Source organism: Anopheles maculipalpis, chromosome 2RL (genome assembly GCF_943734695.1).
Source record: "Anopheles maculipalpis chromosome 2RL, idAnoMacuDA_375_x, whole genome shotgun sequence".
Lineage (NCBI taxonomy): Eukaryota > Metazoa > Arthropoda > Insecta > Diptera > Culicidae > Anopheles > Anopheles maculipalpis.
In genome coordinates, this window is record NC_064871.1 from 45,864,366 (window position 1) to 45,886,596 (window position 22,231).

The 22,231-nt window shown below is 41.3% G+C and overlaps 5 protein-coding genes across 5 annotated transcripts in view; 2 read left to right on the forward strand and 3 right to left on the reverse strand.

Annotated features, from left to right (window-relative positions):
- Nucleotides 1-2,564: 2,564 nt before the first annotated feature.
- LOC126559563 (uncharacterized) overlaps nucleotides 2,565-22,231 on the reverse strand; it is a 147,746-nt gene continuing 128,079 nt past the window's right edge. The window contains exon 2 of the mRNA XM_050215733.1: nucleotides 2,565-2,575. The gene's annotated coding sequence lies outside the window, so the exon portion shown is untranslated. The remainder of the gene's footprint in view (nucleotides 2,576-22,231) is intronic.
- On the forward strand, nucleotides 4,222-4,640 carry LOC126559569 (26S proteasome complex subunit SEM1). The gene is made up of 2 exons (XM_050215740.1): nucleotides 4,222-4,399; nucleotides 4,489-4,640. Exons 1-2 carry the CDS (start codon nucleotides 4,312-4,314, stop codon nucleotides 4,608-4,610), a joined length of 210 nt encoding a protein of 69 aa, XP_050071697.1. The 5' UTR covers nucleotides 4,222-4,311; the 3' UTR covers nucleotides 4,611-4,640.
- LOC126558290 (snRNA-activating protein complex subunit 3) lies at nucleotides 4,685-5,905 on the reverse strand. The gene is made up of 2 exons (XM_050214280.1): nucleotides 5,096-5,905; nucleotides 4,685-5,029 (listed from the first exon to the last, which is right to left on the reverse strand). Exons 1-2 carry the CDS (start codon nucleotides 5,903-5,905, stop codon nucleotides 4,685-4,687), a joined length of 1,155 nt encoding a protein of 384 aa, XP_050070237.1.
- Nucleotides 7,143-10,150, forward strand: LOC126557186 (ubiquitin thioesterase trabid). Its single transcript, XM_050212871.1, has 5 exons — nucleotides 7,143-7,399; nucleotides 7,487-8,905; nucleotides 9,332-9,788; nucleotides 9,862-10,010; nucleotides 10,078-10,150. Exons 1-5 carry the CDS (start codon nucleotides 7,149-7,151, stop codon nucleotides 10,094-10,096), a joined length of 2,295 nt encoding a protein of 764 aa, XP_050068828.1. The 5' UTR covers nucleotides 7,143-7,148; the 3' UTR covers nucleotides 10,097-10,150.
- On the reverse strand, nucleotides 14,782-16,479 carry LOC126567182 (neuropeptide-like protein 31). Its single transcript, XM_050223412.1, has 4 exons — nucleotides 16,465-16,479; nucleotides 15,511-15,586; nucleotides 14,999-15,115; nucleotides 14,782-14,918 (listed from the first exon to the last, which is right to left on the reverse strand). The coding sequence occupies exons 1-4, from the start codon at nucleotides 16,477-16,479 to the stop codon at nucleotides 14,782-14,784; spliced, it is 345 nt and encodes a 114-aa protein (XP_050079369.1).

Genomic DNA, 22,231 nt, shown 5'->3' on the forward strand with positions numbered 1-22,231 from the left:
GTTGGGTGCTGCCTATCGATGTGTTGTCGATTATTAAACGGACCGATTTCTCTACTCCATATTTTTAAAACAGATCTCCCCGTTTCTTTTTTTTTTACATCCTCAACACGCTTGTCATGTTCGGCTGATGTCTGTCTGAATGTGGATCGTAATTGAATTAAAACAACCATTCCGCTACTAGCGCACCACACTCGCACCGAACCTTGCCGGGGGTGATTTTAAATGTTTCGTTAGCGAGACACATGACAGCGTAATGGAAATTGAACGCATCCCCGTATCGTACGCATCAGATTCCCCCGAAGGCAACAAAAGCCAATTCTCCAAATGTGATGGTCCTGCATCACAGCGTGTACCATCTTCATTTCGTTATCGAAATCGCTCGATGCTCGATCCATAAATATAGACGCGTTTCTTAGAACGCGCCCTGCAAGCGGCTAGCTTCTGCTGCTTAATGGTTCGGGGAAGATATATTAAGTCGTCGGATAAGCTGCTACAGAGGAAGCACATGGGTTTTTGTGTTTTGTTTTGTGTTCGTTAGTACAGTTGAACTCTGTTTGTCTTGAAGGATAACATTTAAATCGGGTTGATTAAGCTACTGGTTTCGAAAGCCACTTTGGTAAGGTTTTTAAATATCTCAAGTGAAGTGTATTTATGAACTTCAAGTTAAGCTTCGAATAATTCCATAGCTAGTCATGTTTGAAAACTGTGTAACTGTGGTTGTGTGGACACGGGCTAAAGTGTCTGACACGCAGATTAGTAGACCAGATTCGTGAATACAATGCTGCTGCGCGAAAGTTATGGAGAATCCTGACTTTAAAAAGAGGAATTGTTTAGTGATCAATCCCTCTGTTTAATAGTTTGAAAGCTAGCACTTCCTCTGTAGCGATGCGACGTTTAATTGATGAAGACACCCGATCCGCGGTGGTAGCATTAAATAGTCCAGATAAGTGAATAGAGCACTGTTTAGTGCGCGAAACGACAGTTAGTGTTGGTGATGTCTATGACTTGGTACCAATGATAGTTACCAGTAAGCAGTCCGAAGCAACTTAGTTGTTTTGATTCGAGGTAGGGCTTAGTTGGTATAGTGTTGATGTGAGCTTCATTAGAGGGAGTGTCCCGAATGCCGCATAATGAGCATAAAGACGGCATCTTTTGAGTGCGGAAACAGCTGATCGGTCGTTTGATGAATTACAGCTGCTCGGAGGGCTGACGATGGATGGAGTGATTCCAGTGCTCCAAAATGTTGGACTTCAGTCAGTCATTAGTGGTCGCAATAGCCTTCGGTACACCTACACGAAGTCCAACCTTTTTTAATCCTATGTAACGTCCCACAAATGAACCCTTTTGTGTACCGAAATGCCGATCCAGGCGGTGACAAGTTGTTGGCCTTTCATGATAATTTCGGAGTAATCAATTCTTCTGCCTCAAAACATGAGGGGTTTTCGATCTTATTTCTTATTCGTAAAAAATAAAACAAAAACTTATTTGTTATTACCTGTTCTGAACAAGCCAACAGTAGAGGACCTCCCTTACTAGAAGTTTGGAGAAACTCGGAGAAATTTCTAGAGATCTTACCTTGGTTAAGCGTATTCTCGATGCTCATACTGATCAGCAGTCCGATTCGATTCGATACGCATTCTCTGTATGAAATACCCTAGTTAAACCTCTAAAGGATATTCATTGTCCCGGTTCTTACATATGGCTGACCCTATTGGCTAAATTGCCTTAATAAACACTACTAAGCGATTTGTCAATTTAGTTGGTTGTATCGATATACATAGATTTTGTCAATACGGATATCTGTACAAATCTGGTTCCATTTCCAATCTTCTTGGATTCTTTCAAGCAGAAAATACTCAGAATCAGCCTAGTATATGTTTCTAAGAGCTGTACGATTATGCTACCATTTTACAGCAAATCAAATTCACTACTTGTACTGCCGATGACTCGGACACTTTATAATAATAGCACCGAAAAACATCACAAGTAAAAACTTTCCAAGATTGGATGGAAAGTTAACACCGTAAGCATTATCGGTACAAATTATTTATGCCAACCCGGTTCGAAACTATTAACTAAATATTGTTCGATCGTGCCCTTCAAAGACCAACAGCAAAGTGATGTGAACGAAATTAAAACGACAACCAAACAAACTCAAAGTAAGGTGCCATTTCTGAAACAAAATCGCTTTCACAACATACCAATTGGCGCAATTAAAATTCGTTCAAAGTTGCTTGGCTTGAGCGCAAACGAACTAAGTTTTAACATCTTTTTTAATTCCATTTAAGTAAAGCAAAACAGCTTTACTTAAATTAAATACTACTTTTCCTTAACATTGTTGTTATTTATGTTATCTCTGCCAATATAGCCAAAAGCTGCAGGCAAAATGTTGCTCACACCTTATGCAGCATTGCTGGCTGAGAAATAGAGAACGTTCTCCTCAGCAATTGCTTCATTCGCCAAAATTTTGCAAAATCACAAGCTAACACCAATCGCTACAATACCCGTACCATGTGGGAATGTGGGCTCCGGGAAACTCAGATGATTGTTGGCCGGGGAAACGAGCGCACAATTTCGTTTCGGTGGTGGCTGGGAAAAGACCAGAGTTTGGTCGTAAACTTTTATTGAGGAACATAAAACAATTAATGCCATACCTTGCGCAGGGGGTTCTTCCACTGTCCTGCCAGCCTGCCAAGGCACACAACCACACACCCAACCTACCCGCATCCTGTACCATTGCTGCAATAGGGAAGTGGTTGATCATTTTTCGGAAATGGGTTTTTACGCTCGAACCGGGCACACAATTCCACTACACTTTTCCGATTCCGCGATGTGATTCACGGACGGTATCAAGTTGGCCGATTTCGAGCTGGCCGGGGTCCGTAAAACCTAAATTGAGTTGGCGAAAAGTTGTTTTTCGTTGCGGAAATCAACTCCATCACCCCGTGGTAACGTTGTAGGTTTTGCCGTATGAATGGTTTTTTCCGGGCATATGGCACCAATTGTATTGGGCAGAACGGTCAACGGTGCGGTTAAAGCAGTGTTTCACAAGGAGCAAACCTGGTGCCGATAGTGTCCAGTAACAACAGAATACACAGTTCTACAGCATATAGCTCCGGAGTCATTCTGTTGGATAATTTTATTAATATCTTAAAGGCATTTTTGATCTTGTGGTAGCTAGTAACTGTTTTGAAACTGTTATGAATTTTAAGTATCTTCCAAAATGGTTGTTGATCGTAAACTGCAAGAAGATTTTTATTCATTGATATTTGTACAACTTTGTTTGAGAGTGGAGGTTGTTTATTTGATTTCTTTAATTTGCTCTATTGCTAGTGCTATTTATTTATTTTAATTTATCTAGTGCTATTTATTTATTATTCGTGTGAAAGGTAACATAGGACTATAGGCAAAATCCTGCATTTTTTCAGCTATTGAGTGAAGTTTAAAGGCTGGAGCTCAGTCTTAACTCTATTCCAAATATTCCCTAACGGCTTTGGTAAAATAATTTCCCAAAAAAAAAATGAATTATGTTTAGAAAAAAGGAAAGATTGAAGATAGTTTTAGGAACCATTTACAATTAATCCGACGAATACGGGACAATTATGAAATCAGGACGTTTTATTCAAAATAACCCTATCTAAAATATTTATAGCAAAATATACGCGACCTCCTAACATAGTATATTTTTTTTATTATTCTTCCTGTCCTCTAAAAATCCTTTTTGTTTTTCTGAACCATTTACTGTTCATCTTTAGAGCTTAAAAGGATATTTTATTGCACAGGATATTTATATTATAGCATTATAGTTGCACAAATTTGTCATAATTTCAGTATTCTATAAAAAGGATAACTACTATAATTGTAACCTTTTTTCAAATATTTGGCTTATTTATAGCAATAAGGATATTCTATTTTACAGGAAATTTATAAAAAACATTGTATTATAGTAAGCTAAAATTCAATATGCTATAAAAGAGATTCTGCGTTGAAGGGGTTATTTTGCGGAATACTAGTATTTTACTGTTTTTAATATAATTATGCATACTTCGATGCTTTTTTAACAACTCAGACTCATATAACTTCTAACACTTCGTCATTCTTTCATGAACAATGGACAATAATATAAATTACCGCTGCCTGGAGCAAAAAATTGCCCATATTTAAACCAAGATAACTAATGAGTCAAACCTTGGCTACAGCAACCTTCTGTGCATCTGTCATCTGCCAGATTTGTGTACGCCAAAATCCGCAACTTCATCGCACCGACGGAATCATTTTGTTATTTTCGTGAAGTATCCACAAATTATCACCATGTCGGACAAGGAAAACAAGGAAAAACCCAAGCTAGACCTCGGTCTTCTCGAGGAAGACGACGAATTTGAGGAGTTTCCTGCTGAAGGTATGTTATTGCTCGAAGTGAACACGCAGCAGCTATCCGGTTCGTTGTTCCAACTTGCGCTCACCAATGCATTGTTTATTCTCGAACAGATTGGACCGGAAACAAGGAAGACGAGGAAGAATTAAGCGTGTGGGAAGACAACTGGGACGATGATAATGTTGAAGACGATTTCAACCAGCAGCTGCGTGCTCAGCTTGAAAAGCACAAGTGATCGCTTTCATTTCATTTCTTGTCATAACACGCGCCGAGAATAAATGGTAAACTAAACACTTCCGTACCACTATTTTATTGTGATGTCGATGCTTCGCCTTCCGTTTCGTCGGTCTTACGAATCATCATAAGAGAGAATTTGTACAAATCGAATTCTCCTATCTTTTGTCCATTCTCATCGTAATGGTACAACTCTAGGCAATTTTCACAAACGTACGCAGGATCGAAAATGTGTCTATTACTGTTCTGCACAATGAATTGCGCTTGACAGAGACTGCAAACGTTGCAAGGAACATCTCGACCTATCCCGTACGAGTTGAGAAATGGATATCGATCCCTCGTTAAAATGTCGGACGACGCCAGCAGCCTACATTCACTCACTACGAATAAATGTTCACAGTTCCCTTGATGTTGGTACAGCTGAAACGGTAAACAACTCATTAACGAACAATGCACCCCATACTGGTACACCCTTAAATAACCTACCTGAGGATAGCCTAAACGGAATTTTAAATCTCCAAAGCATGTATCTTCCATCCGATTGGATTTTAGCTTTCCGATCAACGACTGACGTTCGGCCCATTTCTGTATCACTTCCGAATAGTCATGATTCGCATCATCCCGGAAGTCATTGTAGAACGTATCGTGAATAAAAAAGAACCCAGACTTTGGTATCGATTCCGTCGTTTCTGCCGTTCTGTTCTCGCTGATTTCGTAGAACGGTCCCGAATCGCAATGACAAAATATTTTGTCCTTCAGCTCAGTCAAGTACTGCGAGCTAAGCACATAAAACTCTTGGTGAAACTTTGGATGGCCTACACGTCGTCCGGGTTTATATTTAAATGGCTCGTAGAACCGCAATATCAGCACCATCTCTTGAAATGGAACCAAATCCTTAATCGTTTCCGAATCTTGCTTTCTCTCCATGTATTTATGATGATTGTACCGTAGCTTCACGTCTATGTTGCGTTGATCTTTCTCTCTAGCGAATGCCCGTTGCACGCATTTGAATCGTCCCGCCTTCGGTGGCATCTCTGCCATCTTCTGTTTGCAGGTAATCCGATGCGGATGAAACGGTCTCACTGGAATGTCTTTTGGACTGGACAGCTGCCCAACATCAACCGAACCGAGCAGTTTATCGAACTCGGCACCCCCTAGGCTCATCGCTTCCATTATGTCGTGATCGGACTCTACGATCTTGTTCATTCCGTCCGGGTATAGTTCTTTCTGAAACTCGGCCAATGCATCCCACACGGATATAATCTTGTCGGTTCTTGGTAAGTATATATTTTCCATCTTTTTTTTTTTTGTTTTAACCAGGCATTAAGCACAATGCACTAACAATTGGAAGAACAATCGGAACCGATCATCTTGCGCTTTCTGTTTTTGGCACAACTTAAACAACAACAAACAGCTGTCAAACTCAAAATATGAAATTGTTTAAATTTCGGTGGGGGAAAACACCAGAAATAAAAATAAAATTTCATAGGCTGCATAATCTATTTTACCGAGCTTCTCGAAGCGAACTCTCGTTAGCAATTAATCACAATCCATTAATTAGATTTAATTGTGCATACTTTTGTAATAAAGTAAGTTAAGTTGAAGAATGCATTGAATTACCAATACACAATAAATTTTCGACAAAAAAAATTTGTCCAAATATTGCGCCTTTTTGTACCACTTTGCGGACATCGCGAATTGCTCGTCGCATTCAACCAGTATTTTCACCGGACATAAATTACGTAAACTGTCAAGCAAAACTTCAACAAACAGGAAAAAAGTCTCACGGCAAGATGAGAATACGATGATTTCGTAAATAAATCATCGAGGAATCTAAATACTACATGGATTCAAGGTGTTAGTAAAGGTTTCCTCCTTCCCAAAAAACAACCGTAGTTCTCTAGTAAACGCGCAACCCTTGGTGCTCGATGGTGTGTTCGTAGCTTGTGAATCCGTGAAATCGTGGTGGCGCAACTGTGGCGGATGGCACAATAGTCGAAAAAAAGTTGGCTAATATCGTTCGATATTTAGAGGAGCAGTTTGGTGTTGCGGGTGCTGCTGTTGCTCCACCGTACGTGCTATTTTTGTTCGCTCCCGATTTTGCTCAGACGGGTCAGTTGGTTTTTTGATGCAAATGATGCACGGAACGATAAATCCGTAGCTAACTACAACTTTCGCAAACAATTTTTGCACTACTGCACTACCACCTGCACACCTGCTGTCTCTGTTACTCCTGTTACTACTTGCAAGCAGTAAGTTGTTTTGGGTTGTCAAGCCAGCGCTTGTGTTCTTTCCTTCTCATAAACACCCAACACACACACGCACACTGCACGGTGACACGGCCACACGTTCTTCAAGCAGCTGATTGATTCAAAATTTCTCAGTAAACAAATTGTGTGTGAGTTTGTAGAATCGTAGTTGGTGATAATTGTATCTATTGGTTTTGTGGGACAGTTTCTAGTTAACAATATTCGAACGACAACAACATCTGGCTACTAAAAATCGTCCTTTCGATTCGGCGGTGTTCGGGATTGCTAGTATGTCGGGTTCGTCGTCTACGAACAAGCCAAACCAACAGCATCCAGAACGGGAAACAGAACAGCAGCAAGAACAACAACAACAATCATCGCAACAACAGCAGCAAGATGAAACACAACAACAGGAGCAACATTGTTCCCAGCAGCAACCGAAATGGGTGTGCGAATACTGTACATACGAGAACTATCCATTGTCCCTCAAATGCATCATGTGTACAGGGCCCAAACCGCTGCTTAAGGAGGATATATTTCGGTAACCTATCATTCGGCGCGTGTATCTTCCCGAATGATCGCACTCACTTTCACCTCTCCATTTCTCTTTTGTACGTCTTGTCCGCAGCCTAAGTCCAACACAACAGCTCAGTGCGACGAACCGATCGAACCCAAATCTAGCGAGCGGTGCGACTACGATCACAACGGAACCGCTCGATACCAATCAGCGATGGCCATGTGCGTCCTGTACCTACCTGAACCTTCCCCACAGCAGGCGCTGTCTGCAGTGCGACACCATACGAAAGGAAGAGCTGATCACGATCCAGCAACAACCACCGTCTCCATCGAAAGTGATAAGCGATAGCATAAGCGAGCAGCTAAATGCGTTGAACATTTGCCGCAGTGCCAGTCCCGGCGATGATGGTACCGTCTGCACAAGCGGAACTGCCGGCAAGCGTAACAATCGCAACAATTCACCGGCATCGGGCGCATCGTACGGTTCCACCTCAGGATGTGCGAGTGATGTAAAACACTCACCCTCTCCCGTGTCCTCGTCACCCGGCAATACGATGGGCCGAGCAGTGGCCAGCTCACCCGTCAACACGGGCAAATGGTTCTGCTCGCTCTGTACGTACGAAAATTGGCCCAAATCGCTCAAATGTTCGATGTGCTTGCATGCGCGTGAAACCGCCAGCAGTAATATGGGCAGCAAAAGTAGCAACCAGGCGGCCGCCAAACCATCTCCCGAGCACGACGAGAACAGCGTTAACAACGTGGCCAGCAATATCATGGTAAACAACAAGCGTAATCAACAGTTTGTAGGTCATGCCGATTCGATAAACAATATGGACGCGTGCAAGCAGGAACGCTACCTGCAGCTACTGCGCCGCCAACCCGATTGGGACTGGCTGAATGCGTGCGTCGGCATAGCGGAAAACAATATTGGAGCGGTGGAAGCGTACCTGGAGTGTGGCGGCGATCCAAGCCGAGCACTAACATCGGCCGAAGCGTTTCTGATCAGTCGCAACAATTGTGCATTTGATGTGGGCCACACGCTGATTCATCTGGCGATACGGTTTCATCGGGACGAGATGTTGCCACTGCTTTTGGCACAAATTTCTGGCTCGGGTCCGGGCATTAAGCGCGTACCGGCTTATATTGCACCGGATCTTGCGAGTGACATACGGCGCCATTTTGCACAATCGCTACGAATACGGAAGGCTTCGTTCAACTGCCAGTTTGTGAATGAACATGCCACGTTTTCGCTGCCGGCCGATATCGAAGAGTTGCCGTTAGTGTTGCAGGAGCAGCTGTACGAGGAGCTGCTGGATAAGGATGCGCAAAAGCAACTAGAAATGGCTCCACCAGCTTTGAATTGGTCGCTGGAAATTACTGAGCGGCTTGGTTCGCGGTTGATGGTGCTGTGGAATCGTAGCGCTGGCGATTGTTTGCTCGATTCCGTGATGCAGGCTACCTGGGGTGTGTTTGACCGTGACAATACTCTCCGTCGAGCGTTGGCCGATAGCTTACACCAGTGCAGTCACATGTAAGTACAGTGAACGTTTTTATGCTTAAGTTGAAACGCTCTTTCTCGGCTGGTCCTGATGGCATGCTTGCTTAAACAATGAAAAAATGCCGGAAAGATTTAGCTCTTGTTCTCACCAAATTATATGATTTATCACCTTTATCTGGCAATTTTCCCGCCTATTTAAAATTCTGTTGATATTTTCCAATTAAAAAAAGTCTGCCAATCATTGCCAACCAAATATCGAGAAATAACCAAAGTTTGCGCCATGATAAAAACTAACTAAAACTAAAGCAACCTCTTGTTTGCCTTGTTTGTGAATAATGTTTGTAATGTTCTACCTCCGGGTTGTTATCTGCTCTATGCTGATGACGAAAAATTAGCTAACTATTTCTTCCCCTCCCAGACATTTTTACATAAATATATAAATTGTATCTCGTTTTACAGATTCTATCCCCGCTGGAAGGAGAACGAACTTTTCCAGGCGGCTTTGCTCCAGTACACCGTCGGCGAGATGCAGCTGGAGAAGGACTGGAACACGCTACTATCGCTAGCTAGTCATCCGGGCTCATCGCTCGAGCAGCTGCACATCTTTGCCCTCGCCCACATCATGCGCCGACCGATCATTGTGTACGGTGTAAAGTATGTGAAAAGCTTTCGCGGAGAAGATATCGGATTTGCCCGGTTCGAGGGTGTCTATCTGCCGCTGCTGTGGGAGCAAAGCTTCTGCATTACGTCGCCGATCGCGCTCGGCTACACACGTGGACACTTTAGTGCGCTCGTGCCGACCGAACCGTACTCGCGGATCGATGCAACACGGGACGACCGGGAAGACATTACCTTTTTGCCTCTGATGGACTGTGAGCTGAAGCTGCTGCCGATACATTTTTTGACCAAAAACGAGGTACTTGTTTCAGGCCTTTGTTATTGGTATTTATTCAACACGGTACACTAAACTTACACATTTCGATCAACAGATTGGTCGCGAAGAGATGTTACTCCGGCAGTGGTTGGAAGTGTGCGAAACGGAGGGAGGATTGGTGGTCGCCCAGCAGAAGCTTCACAAACGTCCACTATTAGTCGCTCAGCTGCTAGAAGAATGGCTTAACCACTATCGTAGGATAGCGTACGTACATTACCGCTTTCGTTTTCTTTTTTTTTACTATTAAAATAATTCTTTTTTCTCATTTCAGGATCTCGAGGCTGTTTTAAAATAATAATCGTTCTAATGTGCTAGCGTTCTACAATAATTGCGGAAACCGTGCCCTGTACCAGCGCTAGTGTGACAGGCTTTAAAATTAAAAGAAAAAACGCTTGCGAGCTAATCTTTCCCCCTAGTCCTGTTACGCGGGTCATTTTACGGCAATGCTTATCATAATTCGTGATTATTATCTTCTCAGACGGTAGCTCTGTTTGCTTTCTCCGATCATCGGAGCACGGTGCAGACCAAGGAATGGCACAATTGGTCGCTCCATAACGAATTGTGCACACTGTTTTATCAATTTTGCCTTAGAACGGCAATTGTTTGGCGGAAAAAATCAATCCATAGCTGTGAAAAGAAAGGGAAAAGTAGGAAGCCGTTAAACACTTACCTTACCGGTTCGTAATATCGTTTTACAAAAACAAAAAAATCGGAACAACACACCGTTAAGCATACTGGGTGCTACTACTACTCTATCCTTATCCAAATCGTGTCAAGAGAGTATATTTTTGTATCCATTTTTTCTCCACCCAATAGTAAGTATTCATTCCTATTGTGTGTGTGTGCGTGCGTGTCACGAAGGCATGTCATCATGTGGCTTTTAAAAATAACCAGTGTTTAATGCCCATCGTTAACATGTTTATTCGAACTGATATTCGCTTTTTCGTTTTCCTGTTGCATTGTGTGATGCACGGGTGAAAGGATCGTTTTTCTTTCATTGGAAACAGTTAGAGGTGTACAGATTCTTACTTCCTTCTTTTGTATCGTTCAATCAATCACTTACCGTTTTTGAGGCGCGCAATGTGCCTTTATTTTTAAAGTAATCCATTTAAAGCGAATCAATCGTAATTAATATCCCAAATCCAAAAGCGATAAAATTGCGGTTTGCAGAGAAGAAGGTTTGTTAAGAAGGGAAATGTATAAAAGGTCCCTATTCAGCATAAAAAGTTAATTTTCGGGTGAACACTCATGCGGAGAAGGCCACTGATCGATTTTTGTTTTACTACAAAATAATAATGTGTCCATTGTGGTAAATCTGAAACGAGAGGGTTGGGGTACCCTTAGAAAAGAAGGCATGATCAAAACTACACCAAGTACCGGTCAAAACCATCATAGTGGTACCATGTAAGCGAGCGTGAGAAAAGCAGCACCATACAAGGTGGACTTGTTTGTTTTGTAAGGATAGTGTAGAAAAGATGTTGGCATGAATTACGATTGATAGAGATGCGTTGGAAATAGGTATGAATTAAACTACCGTTCGTTATTTTTCCGTATGTATGTGTGCGTATATGTGTTTGTGTGTGTCAAACACAGTAAAATATACAAGTAGTAGATAAGCTAATGCAGTGCGCTCACAGACCGAACAATAATATAATGAATTATATTCTAACAGTCATGCGCAAATCGTGAATATATATAGAAAGAACGTGAAAGGCATAATTTTGCTTAGCATTGAGTTACAAAACGAAACAAATGAAGAAAAAAACAATTACAAAGCGGCTAAAGGTAGTGAAGAGAAAATAGATCTAATCTATTTTGCGATGGCAGTTTCTTACGTACTACTATGATTAATACTACTATTACTACTACCACCACTATTACTGCTACTACTGCTACTATTAATATGTATCGATACCACAAACAGAATTGTTGAATATTGTTAAGTTTCAAAGTGACGTTCGTTTGCTTTCTTGGGTTCAAAACTGGTAGCGTGTACATAGTTACGTTCAGCAAACAATGCACAGACACACACACACACAAACGCAAACACGCTATATGAAACATATATTTTAAAATAAATATTTTTTTTTGCTCACAATGTAAACAAGTTCGTGTAATTAATACTAAGGTAATAGGGAGATAAGAATTTTTGAAAGAAAATGCAATTCTACACGCCTTCACTCCAATCCGTTTACTAGGGATGATATGTAGATTCAATTTACGGCAAGGTTGCATATCTGCTCGCACCGGTATTCCATCCGGTCTCCGCCCAGGATTCCAACACAGTTTCATGCAGCCATCGACCTCGCTAAGCTTTTCAACGCATCTCGCAGAACGTGTCATGATTCATGAGGGCTGGCAGGTTAGTTTCAATTTTTTTAATTAAATATTTTAATCGATCACCTATAACCAACTAAAGATGTACTGTGTAAGCTATAAACTATCTCCAAAATCCTAGAATCCTAATATGAACCCAAGTATGAAATTACATTTTTTTTTTGTAGCGCAACATGTCATCATATCCTACAAATGGATCCATTGGATCTCATGATTTCCTTTATAGCATATTCACGAAGGTCGTCCAGTTGAACTCATTTCGATCGGCTTTCGACCATCGTCGTCATAAGATATAATTTAGTTCCATGCACATTAATGTGGTTTTGAAAATCCTCCCCCGGTCGTGGATGCAATTTTACCTTAGTGATCAACACGTAAAGATTGAAACTTTGACCTCGACTATTTTATTTCTTTATCAAAGTGGAAACCTTCACAGGAACTCTGTATTACTTCAGAACAGACCATCCTCCGAGTACTGCACGGGTCATAAAATAACCGAAAATGGAATAGCATTTTCGCATTAACGTATGAAAAATTATAAATCTTAATCAAAAATGGATTTTAATTTTTAATCTTTATTTGTCAAACGATGGACAAGCCCTGTTGATACCTTATAACAAATACAATAATGCGTTGCAGAAAACAGATAGACATCGATAGATACCAGATACATGAACGCGTGCTGCATGCAATAGATGGTCGGTGAAATCTTCCGAAATCCTCTGACGGCGTTGTACACACGACACGTTTGTAGAAAATGGTCAAAGGAACCGAATGATGCCCGACGTTCGGTACCGGATGGGACGTACAAGTTGGTTTCAGAGAGTAGCGTCGGGGAGTGAATGAAAGGCAGACCAAGCAGCATACAGCTGGTTTGGTACTCTGGTGTCTTGAGTTTCGATGGATGGTCCCTAAACACGTCAGAGACCGTGTTGCGTTAGGCCACACCGCGATGTTGGCATATCTCTGCAGCGAACGATCCAGTGAGCAATAGAGCGCCTTGATGATTGTAGCGTCTTAAAGCTTACGACATTGTTCTCCATGTACAGCCATGGGCAAAAAGTGGGGGAAAAACAGTGGGAAGTTAACAAAGTACACTGATCGCTAGAGTGGACAAATGTACGAAGACTCGCGCAGACGAGAACAAAAGAATGAAACAGCGTATGGAAGGATGGGATGTATAGAGCAGGTCTATCATGTAGAGAAGTGAGCATAAAGGATGGCTTATAGCAGGGAAGGAACATCCAGATCCAGATCAAAATAGACTTGCTATGAAGTATCACTGGAAATGGGAATTTCGAGCTTGTATAGAGTCCAATTCAAGGAGCCGACAGCAAAGAGTGTAGGATGGGAGAGCCAGTTGATAACCTGCAAGGAAGTGACAAACAGCTACTCTGATGAATCTTCGCTAGCTACTCTCTAATCGAGCGTGCGGATTTCAGACAACGGCGGATAGTGAATTGGATCAGGCAACGAAACAAGAAATTCATGTAGAGGGAGTCGCTGAGTTCTATTGATAATTCAGCTACTGGCCATGACGTGCTGGTGCTGATCCTTAAAAGAAAGCAAGTAACACACTGTTGCAAAAGCAAAGTTAATCCATACGGCACATATTCGTGAGTTGACTGACGTCGTGTGTGGCTAAAAGTGATCGTCACATATTTGTTTGCGCAGTTAAGGCATTGTGATGGTATGCCTTTAGTTTGACGTAGTCTTCAGGATCGTGTTATAATACAAAAGATTTTCGCATCATCCACCATACAAGAGATGGTTATCATCTGGTAGAACTAATGAACTAACGTGGATGTATAACAGAAACAGTAAAGAACCGAAGTTGCTGCCCTGCTCGATGTCTGATAATGTGCGTATGAGCCTTGACGTGTAAGGACCCAGCATTACCGAGTATTGTCGATCTTTGATCCACAACGTTATGGGATCAGGAAGACCGAACGTTTCAAGTTCGGCGAACACAACAGAGTGAGATACGCTATCGTGTGACACCATCATATCGGATAGATAGCGTTTAACTATGTGAAAACTCCAATAGGTTGTTTAACGTTGATCGTCTTCTGCCTCTCGAACACTCGATAGATGAGCAACTCGAACGTTTTGGCTTTCAGCGACGTTATGCCGCAGTAGTTGCCTGCCACATTCGTGCAGTCCTTCTTGTGGAACGCAATATACTAGACCAGACTAAATTATATTGACGGCTCTTTCGCAAACCGGTCTTCCCGTTAACAAGTTCAAACTTTCGTTGGATCGTACCTTAAATGTAAGAAAGGAGTACCATGGCCAAACACTCCCTCCTCTCCAATCGATCATTCCCGCGCCAAGCTGTAAACACTCGCAGCAAAATCTCCATTAGTGAATGATCGACCTTGGCCGACAAAAGCACCCACGCACGAAGAACCAGGTTGACAGAAACCCGTTGTATATGATCACTGTCCATATAAGAAATGCTGCTCAGATTGAAAAGAGTTTAGCAAATGTTTGGCGTTTGGAATACGATAGTTTATTTGCATTCTATGACGAATGAAAACAAGCTGCAGTAGATGAACGGAGTTATCACATTTAAACGGTAAACGAAATTAACACTAGTCGCTTATGATCTAACTGACGACCTGGGCATGCAGATCGTTTATCGGAAGTATGGTCTGAATCCTCCGTATCCACCATATCCACTGCCGTAACCTCCGTATCCACCATATCCTCCGTATCCGCCATAACCTCCATAGCCACCGTATCCACCATAACCGCCATATTTACCAGGATATCCTGTGAAAGTTTGAAGTGTTGGTAGAGATCAATTAGCATCAGATCGTAGACTTTTGCGTTCTCTATTCGATATCGCTTACCATATCCATAGCCGTACGGTTGATAGCCTCCTCCGTAGCCTCCATAGCCTCCATACCCGTTGTAACCACCATATCCACCGTATCCACCGTATCCTCCACCGTATCCGCCGTTATACCCTTTTAAATACACAAGTGACCAGTACATATAATTTATTGATATTTTGTATTTTATAAAGGAGAGGTTTTTCAAAGAAAAAATTGCATGTTTGATATGCTTTGTATTAGTCTTTAAACACCAGATACATCGATAACCGTAACCTTTGAAACAGTACATTCATGTGACAAAGAATCCAGCAAGAAATCGTATTATTCGGGAATGGTCGAGAGCTAATCCGAGTCTATGTGCAATACCCAAATGCAAAATAAAAAAAAAACCCTACGAACGTGACAAAATAAGCGTGGGAAATTACTTTTCCTAACCAATATCACACGGGCAAAAAAAAAACAGACACACACGCACAATAACAATTGACGGAGATACGAATTCAGCATCTCAAATCAATAATGCTTACCTGATCCACCTAGCAGACCGTATCCAAAGGTCGCCGCAGCACCGGACACAATCGCAATCAAAACGAACAACGCAAGCTGCAAACACAATCAGATGAAATTGAAAAAGCCATAGCAAGCAATAACATACACACACGCTCGTAATGTAATGTGTAACGTTTATCGTCATCCCCCTGCTGGAGCATTTAATAGACCATTGTTGTGGCCGAGGGATTTGGAATGATTGGAATGATGTTTTTCTTTTTTGGAGTTCACCAGTAAACAAATATTTAAATTCAAATTTTTAAATTAAATTTAATTTTACTTTCTTTTTATCTGATTTGTTTTTTGGAAAAATTTCCTATTTTTGACCTAGAATGTAATTCTTTACATTGTACACTTTTTCTTCTTCTTTTTGGCTTAAGAATCTGTTAGGTCATGCCAGTCATCTAATGGTATACTAAACTTATTGATATCACGTTATGGATTTGTCAGTACTCAATACGAAAGAACGGTCCAGATAGGATTTGGGCTCCAGTCGTCTGTAGCTTTTAACCACGTGACCCCACTTTACACTATGAAATATAATTTTGCTACTATAAAACTGATAACTATAACACAGATTTTATCGTTTTAGTCAGATTTACCTAATAACAGTGAGTTGAGAATTTTAAGTTACGTAATGCATAAAATTCTGTCTTGTGTGACACGTGGACCAGAGCGAGATTTGACGTGCCAACTGAAATTCAACCATAATGTTAGAAAGAGCTAAGACGGTTACAGTTTATTATTTTTAAATTACTTTAACATCTGATCAGTTCCCGATGATCGCTTTTCTAAAGTATTTTTTAAAACTATTAATTTAAAACAAATGCTGTCTTTTTTGTCTAAAAAATCTGTAATTATTCAACGAAAACTGAAGCAATAATTCTACATTTTAATCACATCACAATCGTTTTAACGCTATTAACACTTACAGAACCGCGCAGCATTTTTTCAATCGTTCGAACAATTTATTTCGCAGTTTGCTAAAATCACTTTACAACTTTCGTTAACTACTACCATTGACCCAAAGTAGTTCAAAGTATGCACCGTTTCCCCACTCGATCGGTATTACGGATTCTTTCGCTCACAACGGCCACTCGATCTCGACTACGCACCGTTTGCTTGACTGCTTTCGCTTTTTATACGCCACCCCAGCATCCCAACTTCCGTCGCATGTGTTGTGCAGAATACGACGAACGAGTCCGACGCTGTAATGAACGGGGTTATGGTAACGTCGCGACAGATTCAAACCGAACTCTTGCCTCTAGGGGAAGCTTTTCTCCCCCGCATCATTCTCGCAAGCAATGGACAATCTTCACTTCCTCCTAAACTGACATCACACGAACAACCGTCTTTGAGTCTTTGAATTGGTGATCGCTTCACCAACATTCCACACACGTGGCGCGAAGTATTAGGTGTGTTGCGTATACGCATCAAGTAACTGCGCTTCCTGCAGCTATGAATCATCGGTGTGCGTTGGTCATTGTTTTGGGGGGAGGCTCTCGTTTGCCCCAGTCGGTGCGGTACAGCAATGTGTGACCCTAGCTGTCTACACACGGTTACGGTCATCTGTCGGTTGGATGGCAGGGTTGTTTTGGTAGCCTATAGCCCGTTCGGATATCGGGCACGGAACAATGATCGCGAAAAAACGGACCACCACAGAGAAGCAAATTGGTGTCCAGGGTCAGTTTTTAGCCTTCGCTGCCGTGCATGCCGGCAGTAACCATAAACAAGCATGGTCCGATGATTTGTCGCTGCTCCCTGAATTCTTTCTTTATTCTGCCTTTTTTTTTTCGACGTCAAAAACAGGTGGAGAGTTCAAAGAGCTTCTTGTACACAGATAGACACCTGGAACGTTAACAACGACGCTAATCACACTTTGTTCTGTACACATGCCCATGCATGGTGGCATCTTTACTAATTCAAGGATTTTATGCAAATGTTAAAGCTCGTTTTTGGACGTGAAGAGGCTGCGTAATATGATACATTAACAGGAAAACTTCCTCGATTTTGGAAGCTTGTTGTCTTCAATTTGTTGGTCCTACGATAGGAATTTTATTTGTCATATGGCATCCAAATTTTGCATCGTGTATCATTTTTAGACTCTGTCGCAACTATCTTCGGCTCTTAGCCATTAAATTTTAGCACAAGGAAAGTGATTTTCCCTTTCAAACTTAGAATATAACTATCTAGTTTAGTGTTATGGAATACTACATAATATAACATAAAACAAAACCTATTAAGCATGTAGAGTTCTATTCAAATCACATTCAGTTCCGGGCGATAGTGTGTATCCATGTATACATTTTATACTTTTTTAAATGATGTATAACGTTAGTCGTTCTGTTAATCGTTCGTTAGTCAACGTTCTGTGTTTATTCCGAGTCAAAAATACATGAACTAGAACCTACAATTGATGGATTCGAGTAAAAAATTGATGCATTCTGTCAAAAATTTTTGACTTACTGTCCAAAAATGATGCGGTCTTTATAGGACTAAAATAGGTGATTTGGAGGTCAAATTTGGCGGCAACGGCTATATTTTTTATTCTAAAAATTTGCCAGGGGTTTATTTACAGACAAAATCCTGTGCATATTAGGCAAGATTTGTTAATTTGTTAATTTTGTTTAAAAATTCAACGGACCACAAGAGCTTGTGGAAGTCATCTAAAGCTATCTAAGTTTAAAATCACCAAAATCTTATCAAGACAAGGACACCAGAACTCACGGAACGGGTGTTATTCATACATGTGCCGCGCGTCATTTTGGACTCTTATCGATCACACACAAATTTAAATTCCCGACACATTAACAGGAATGGACCAGAGGAACGCAACGTTCCTCAACGTTGTGTAGGTCGGAGAGTTCTCGCTGGGATATAAAGGATGGTCGCCGAAAACATAGCCGGCGAGTCGATTCAATCATTGCTTCAAAGGATCTCTGCATGTTACATGTAAATGGAGATCGCACAGCGACAGCTATAATCCACAGAATTTTTGTTAATTGGACTCCAGGTCAACACACTACAGATGTGTACTCTGCTACTGCTCAGACTAGCGAGCAGTGAAACGTTTTTACCGAAGTCAGATCACCTTGATCTTGCGCCAAATACTTCGACAAGTCAACTAACTAGTTACTGCTGCTGACGATGTGCTCCAGCTAGTCTGGCAATTGAACTGTCCAAATGTCTGTCAATTTAAGAAATGAACATCAAGAAAATCCCCTTTATTTTCCTCCAAATAACTCCAAGGTTTGAATCGCCTTACTGTCGCGTTAGAGATCTGTTCAGCAGATATCCTGACAATCCTTCCTTGACAGGTCCTCTACGGGTACGAGTCTTGGACTATGCCAATACACTCGCCATTTTCGAAAAACGGGTGCTAAGGACTATCTTTGACAGTGTGTGAGAGCAGGCCGTGTGGCGAAGGAAAATGAACCACGAGCTAGCTGAACTGTTTGGCGGTGTTGATATCCTGACGGTAGTCAAAACCGGAAGGATACGTTGGCTGAGGCACGTGATGAGGATGCCGGACTCATGCCCCACCAAGAAGGTGCTCGTCAGCGACTCGTTCGGCACGAGGCGTAGAGGAGCACAGCGAGCCCCCGTTGGCTGGATCAACTGCATCGTGAATGGAGGACTGCATCCCTAGACCGAGTTTCCTGGAAACTGATTGGAGACCTGGCCATGTCAAAACGACGTGCTTAATCCTGAGTAGGCCAAGAAGAAGAAGAAGATATCCTGACAAAGGAAAGGTTTGTCTCATTTATTCAGTTCTTACTAAATGACTTCGACAACAGGGTATCTAAGAACGACAAAACTATTTAGACAGCAACGTTTCTGGATTTGATCGACGTTCCTCCTGCGACGGTCTATTAGGAGCGATCTGTTTGACCATGAGATGAGTTGGATTATGAGATCTTTTATTACATGATGCCCTTCAGTAAAGAGGTGTAGACGATGGCCGACGGTGTTTGAATGATTTCGATGACAAGTACTCGTACTTTTGTAAAAGTACTTTTTTTTTGTTGTTTCATGAAGGACGGCATGACCGTATTGCTAGATGACATTATGGAAAATTCGAAAATTAGAAATCTTCGTAATGTAAGTCAGGGCCATCTAGGCAAATTAACCTTATTTATCATATACAATTTGACAGCTCTATCAATTACTAACCAGAATAATCTCGAAAATATAAAAATTTCTGTTGTAATCTGCATTGTACACCATGCACAGTGTATTTTAACTTACAATATGTATATCAATAAAATGGTACATTCTATTAGGATTTTTTTTTTTTTTGGTATTCAAAATAAAGGGCCTGGCCGTATGGCTATAGAGATAATTCAAGTAAGACAATGTTTTCCTAAAGATCTGGGTGAGTTTTTTAGTAAAGCTAAAGTAAAGTAAGGAAAGTAAAACTTGTAATTGTCTATAGACACCAATTGCAAAAAAAGTTAATGAAATTATCACACAATAATTGAATCTTGAATGATTTTACGGTGCAAGCCGTCATACTTAAAATAAATAAAAAATAAATTGAATCTTTAATCTAAACTATAACCTTTCTTCATTAAAAACACACATACCTTTGACCTAGTTCTTTCACCGCTCACAGTCTATCTCCCATGAAACATATGAAAATAATAAAGACGCCCACGGATTACAACCATAAGGGTACTCACCCAACATCTACTAAATGTCGCTAGAGGAGAATGTTCAACCATGTGTGGGGAGTTTTTGCATAAAGAGTTAGAAATGATGTAACAGAAATCGTTTTTAAAGGCTGTCCTTCATACGGACAAGGTCAGGTTGGGTTAATGACACTGCATTCCAACACTTTACGCCCACCTGGACAAGAGGCTTGCTGTAATACAAATGCTACTGTACAACTTTCGTAAAGTAATTAAATCGCTTCAGTTTGGGAGATTTTCCAATTTCATTCTCGAAGCACGATAGCTCGATCCAAGAACAATTACCATGAAGCTACGTTTTCACACGCTTAAATCTTCGCGCCAAGATCGGAATCGGCACCGGGCGGAGTATATTTATGACTACCACCATCCCCACCACCGCCAGAGACCCTTACCGACCCCTATTTCTCCCGCATTTCTAGTACAAAGTATTGACCTCTCGCACGTTGTCCGAATGATGTCACGGTAAACATGACCGCAGTTCTTACATTGCGCCCAACCACTGTCCGGGGGTTTTATACGACGCAGTAAAGCTGGGCTTAGGATCGACATTAGACCGACGAAAAACAAAGAGACACAACTATGAATGCAGTTTTATAATCCATCACAAAGTATATCCAATGTTGTCAGAATTGTCATCAAATTAGTCAAAAAAAAACCAACTGTACACGCCTCGATCAATATCGACAAAATGTATTTCGCCGTTCATTTTTTGCTTCCTTTCCCATTCATGTTCATTTTGCGGGAGGGACCGGATATTACACTATGTATCAATCGTACTATGGTGCTGCATATTTCACGATGTATAGTTTTGGCCACGCATATTTCCATTTGCCTTACAATCTAACGCGTGGAAACAGTACAAAACGATCTATCGTACAGAAGAGAAACTTAAGATTTGAGTAAGTAGTACGTTGACTATTTAGTCGGTAACGATGACTGTGTTTTCAATTCATGTTGATGTCGTTTACTGGAACAACGATCACGGAACGATCACGTCTGGCTTCGATCGATACAAAACACTCCTTTCGGAACATAACAACAGAAAAACTAGACCGGAGAGATTCGATTTTCCGATTGAGCAAAGATTTTGCCGAGACCCCCACCCGTGTCTACCCGTGTTACTATAACGACATGATCTGTGCTTGCCCCGTAAGATCTTCTTCCAGCGTTACATCTTGTAGTTTCTTGCTGTGGAGTTTCAATATAATAGATATAAGTATATTTATAAATATGTTTACATAGCGCACAGCTGAATGCCTTACTTTGCCTTCCATTTTTTCCACACACACACACACACACACACACACACACACTTTATCGTTTAATCTGTGTTGAATTTCTGCAGCTTGACTGCGCCATTGGTTTAAAAGGGTATGGCATACAAAATGAATCATTCTGGAATATTTTGTTTCATTTTATTCGGCAGACACCGTTCAATGTCACCACCAAGCGGACAGCCATGCTGTTCCGTTTGGTGCGCTAAACACTGCCTGAATTGTAATCTGCTCAACACAACAATTTTCAAAAGCATATACGTGCGAATGTTCTACCTATATTTACCTTCTTTTCCTCTTTTTTTTTTTGTTTTACTTCGGTTGCGAATGTATAAACTCACCCTCGACCAGGCTCTGTGTTGTTTTCGACTAGCATGCATATTTACACTACAGATGTGTGGGATGGGTCGAGTTTGGTGGTTCGGTGATGTGCCTGGACAACACTCTTCGATTTTGTTAACTGATTCAATTGGATTCTAAACGGTTTGATTTTTTTAGAACAACGACAACAATATGATTAGTCTTCGCCGAGGCTCCTATGATACCGTGAGGGCCTCGCTATTGATTTACAATTATTTCAAACAGTCAAGTTAGGGGTTAGGCTAGTAGTTTGATAGTCTTACACACTAGTAAGTAGTTAGTGGCCGTAGTTCGTAATCAGCGTAAGTTCGAATACACACAAAACGATAAGGAAAACCCGGAAAGCGGAATATTTTGTGTGACAGTCACCA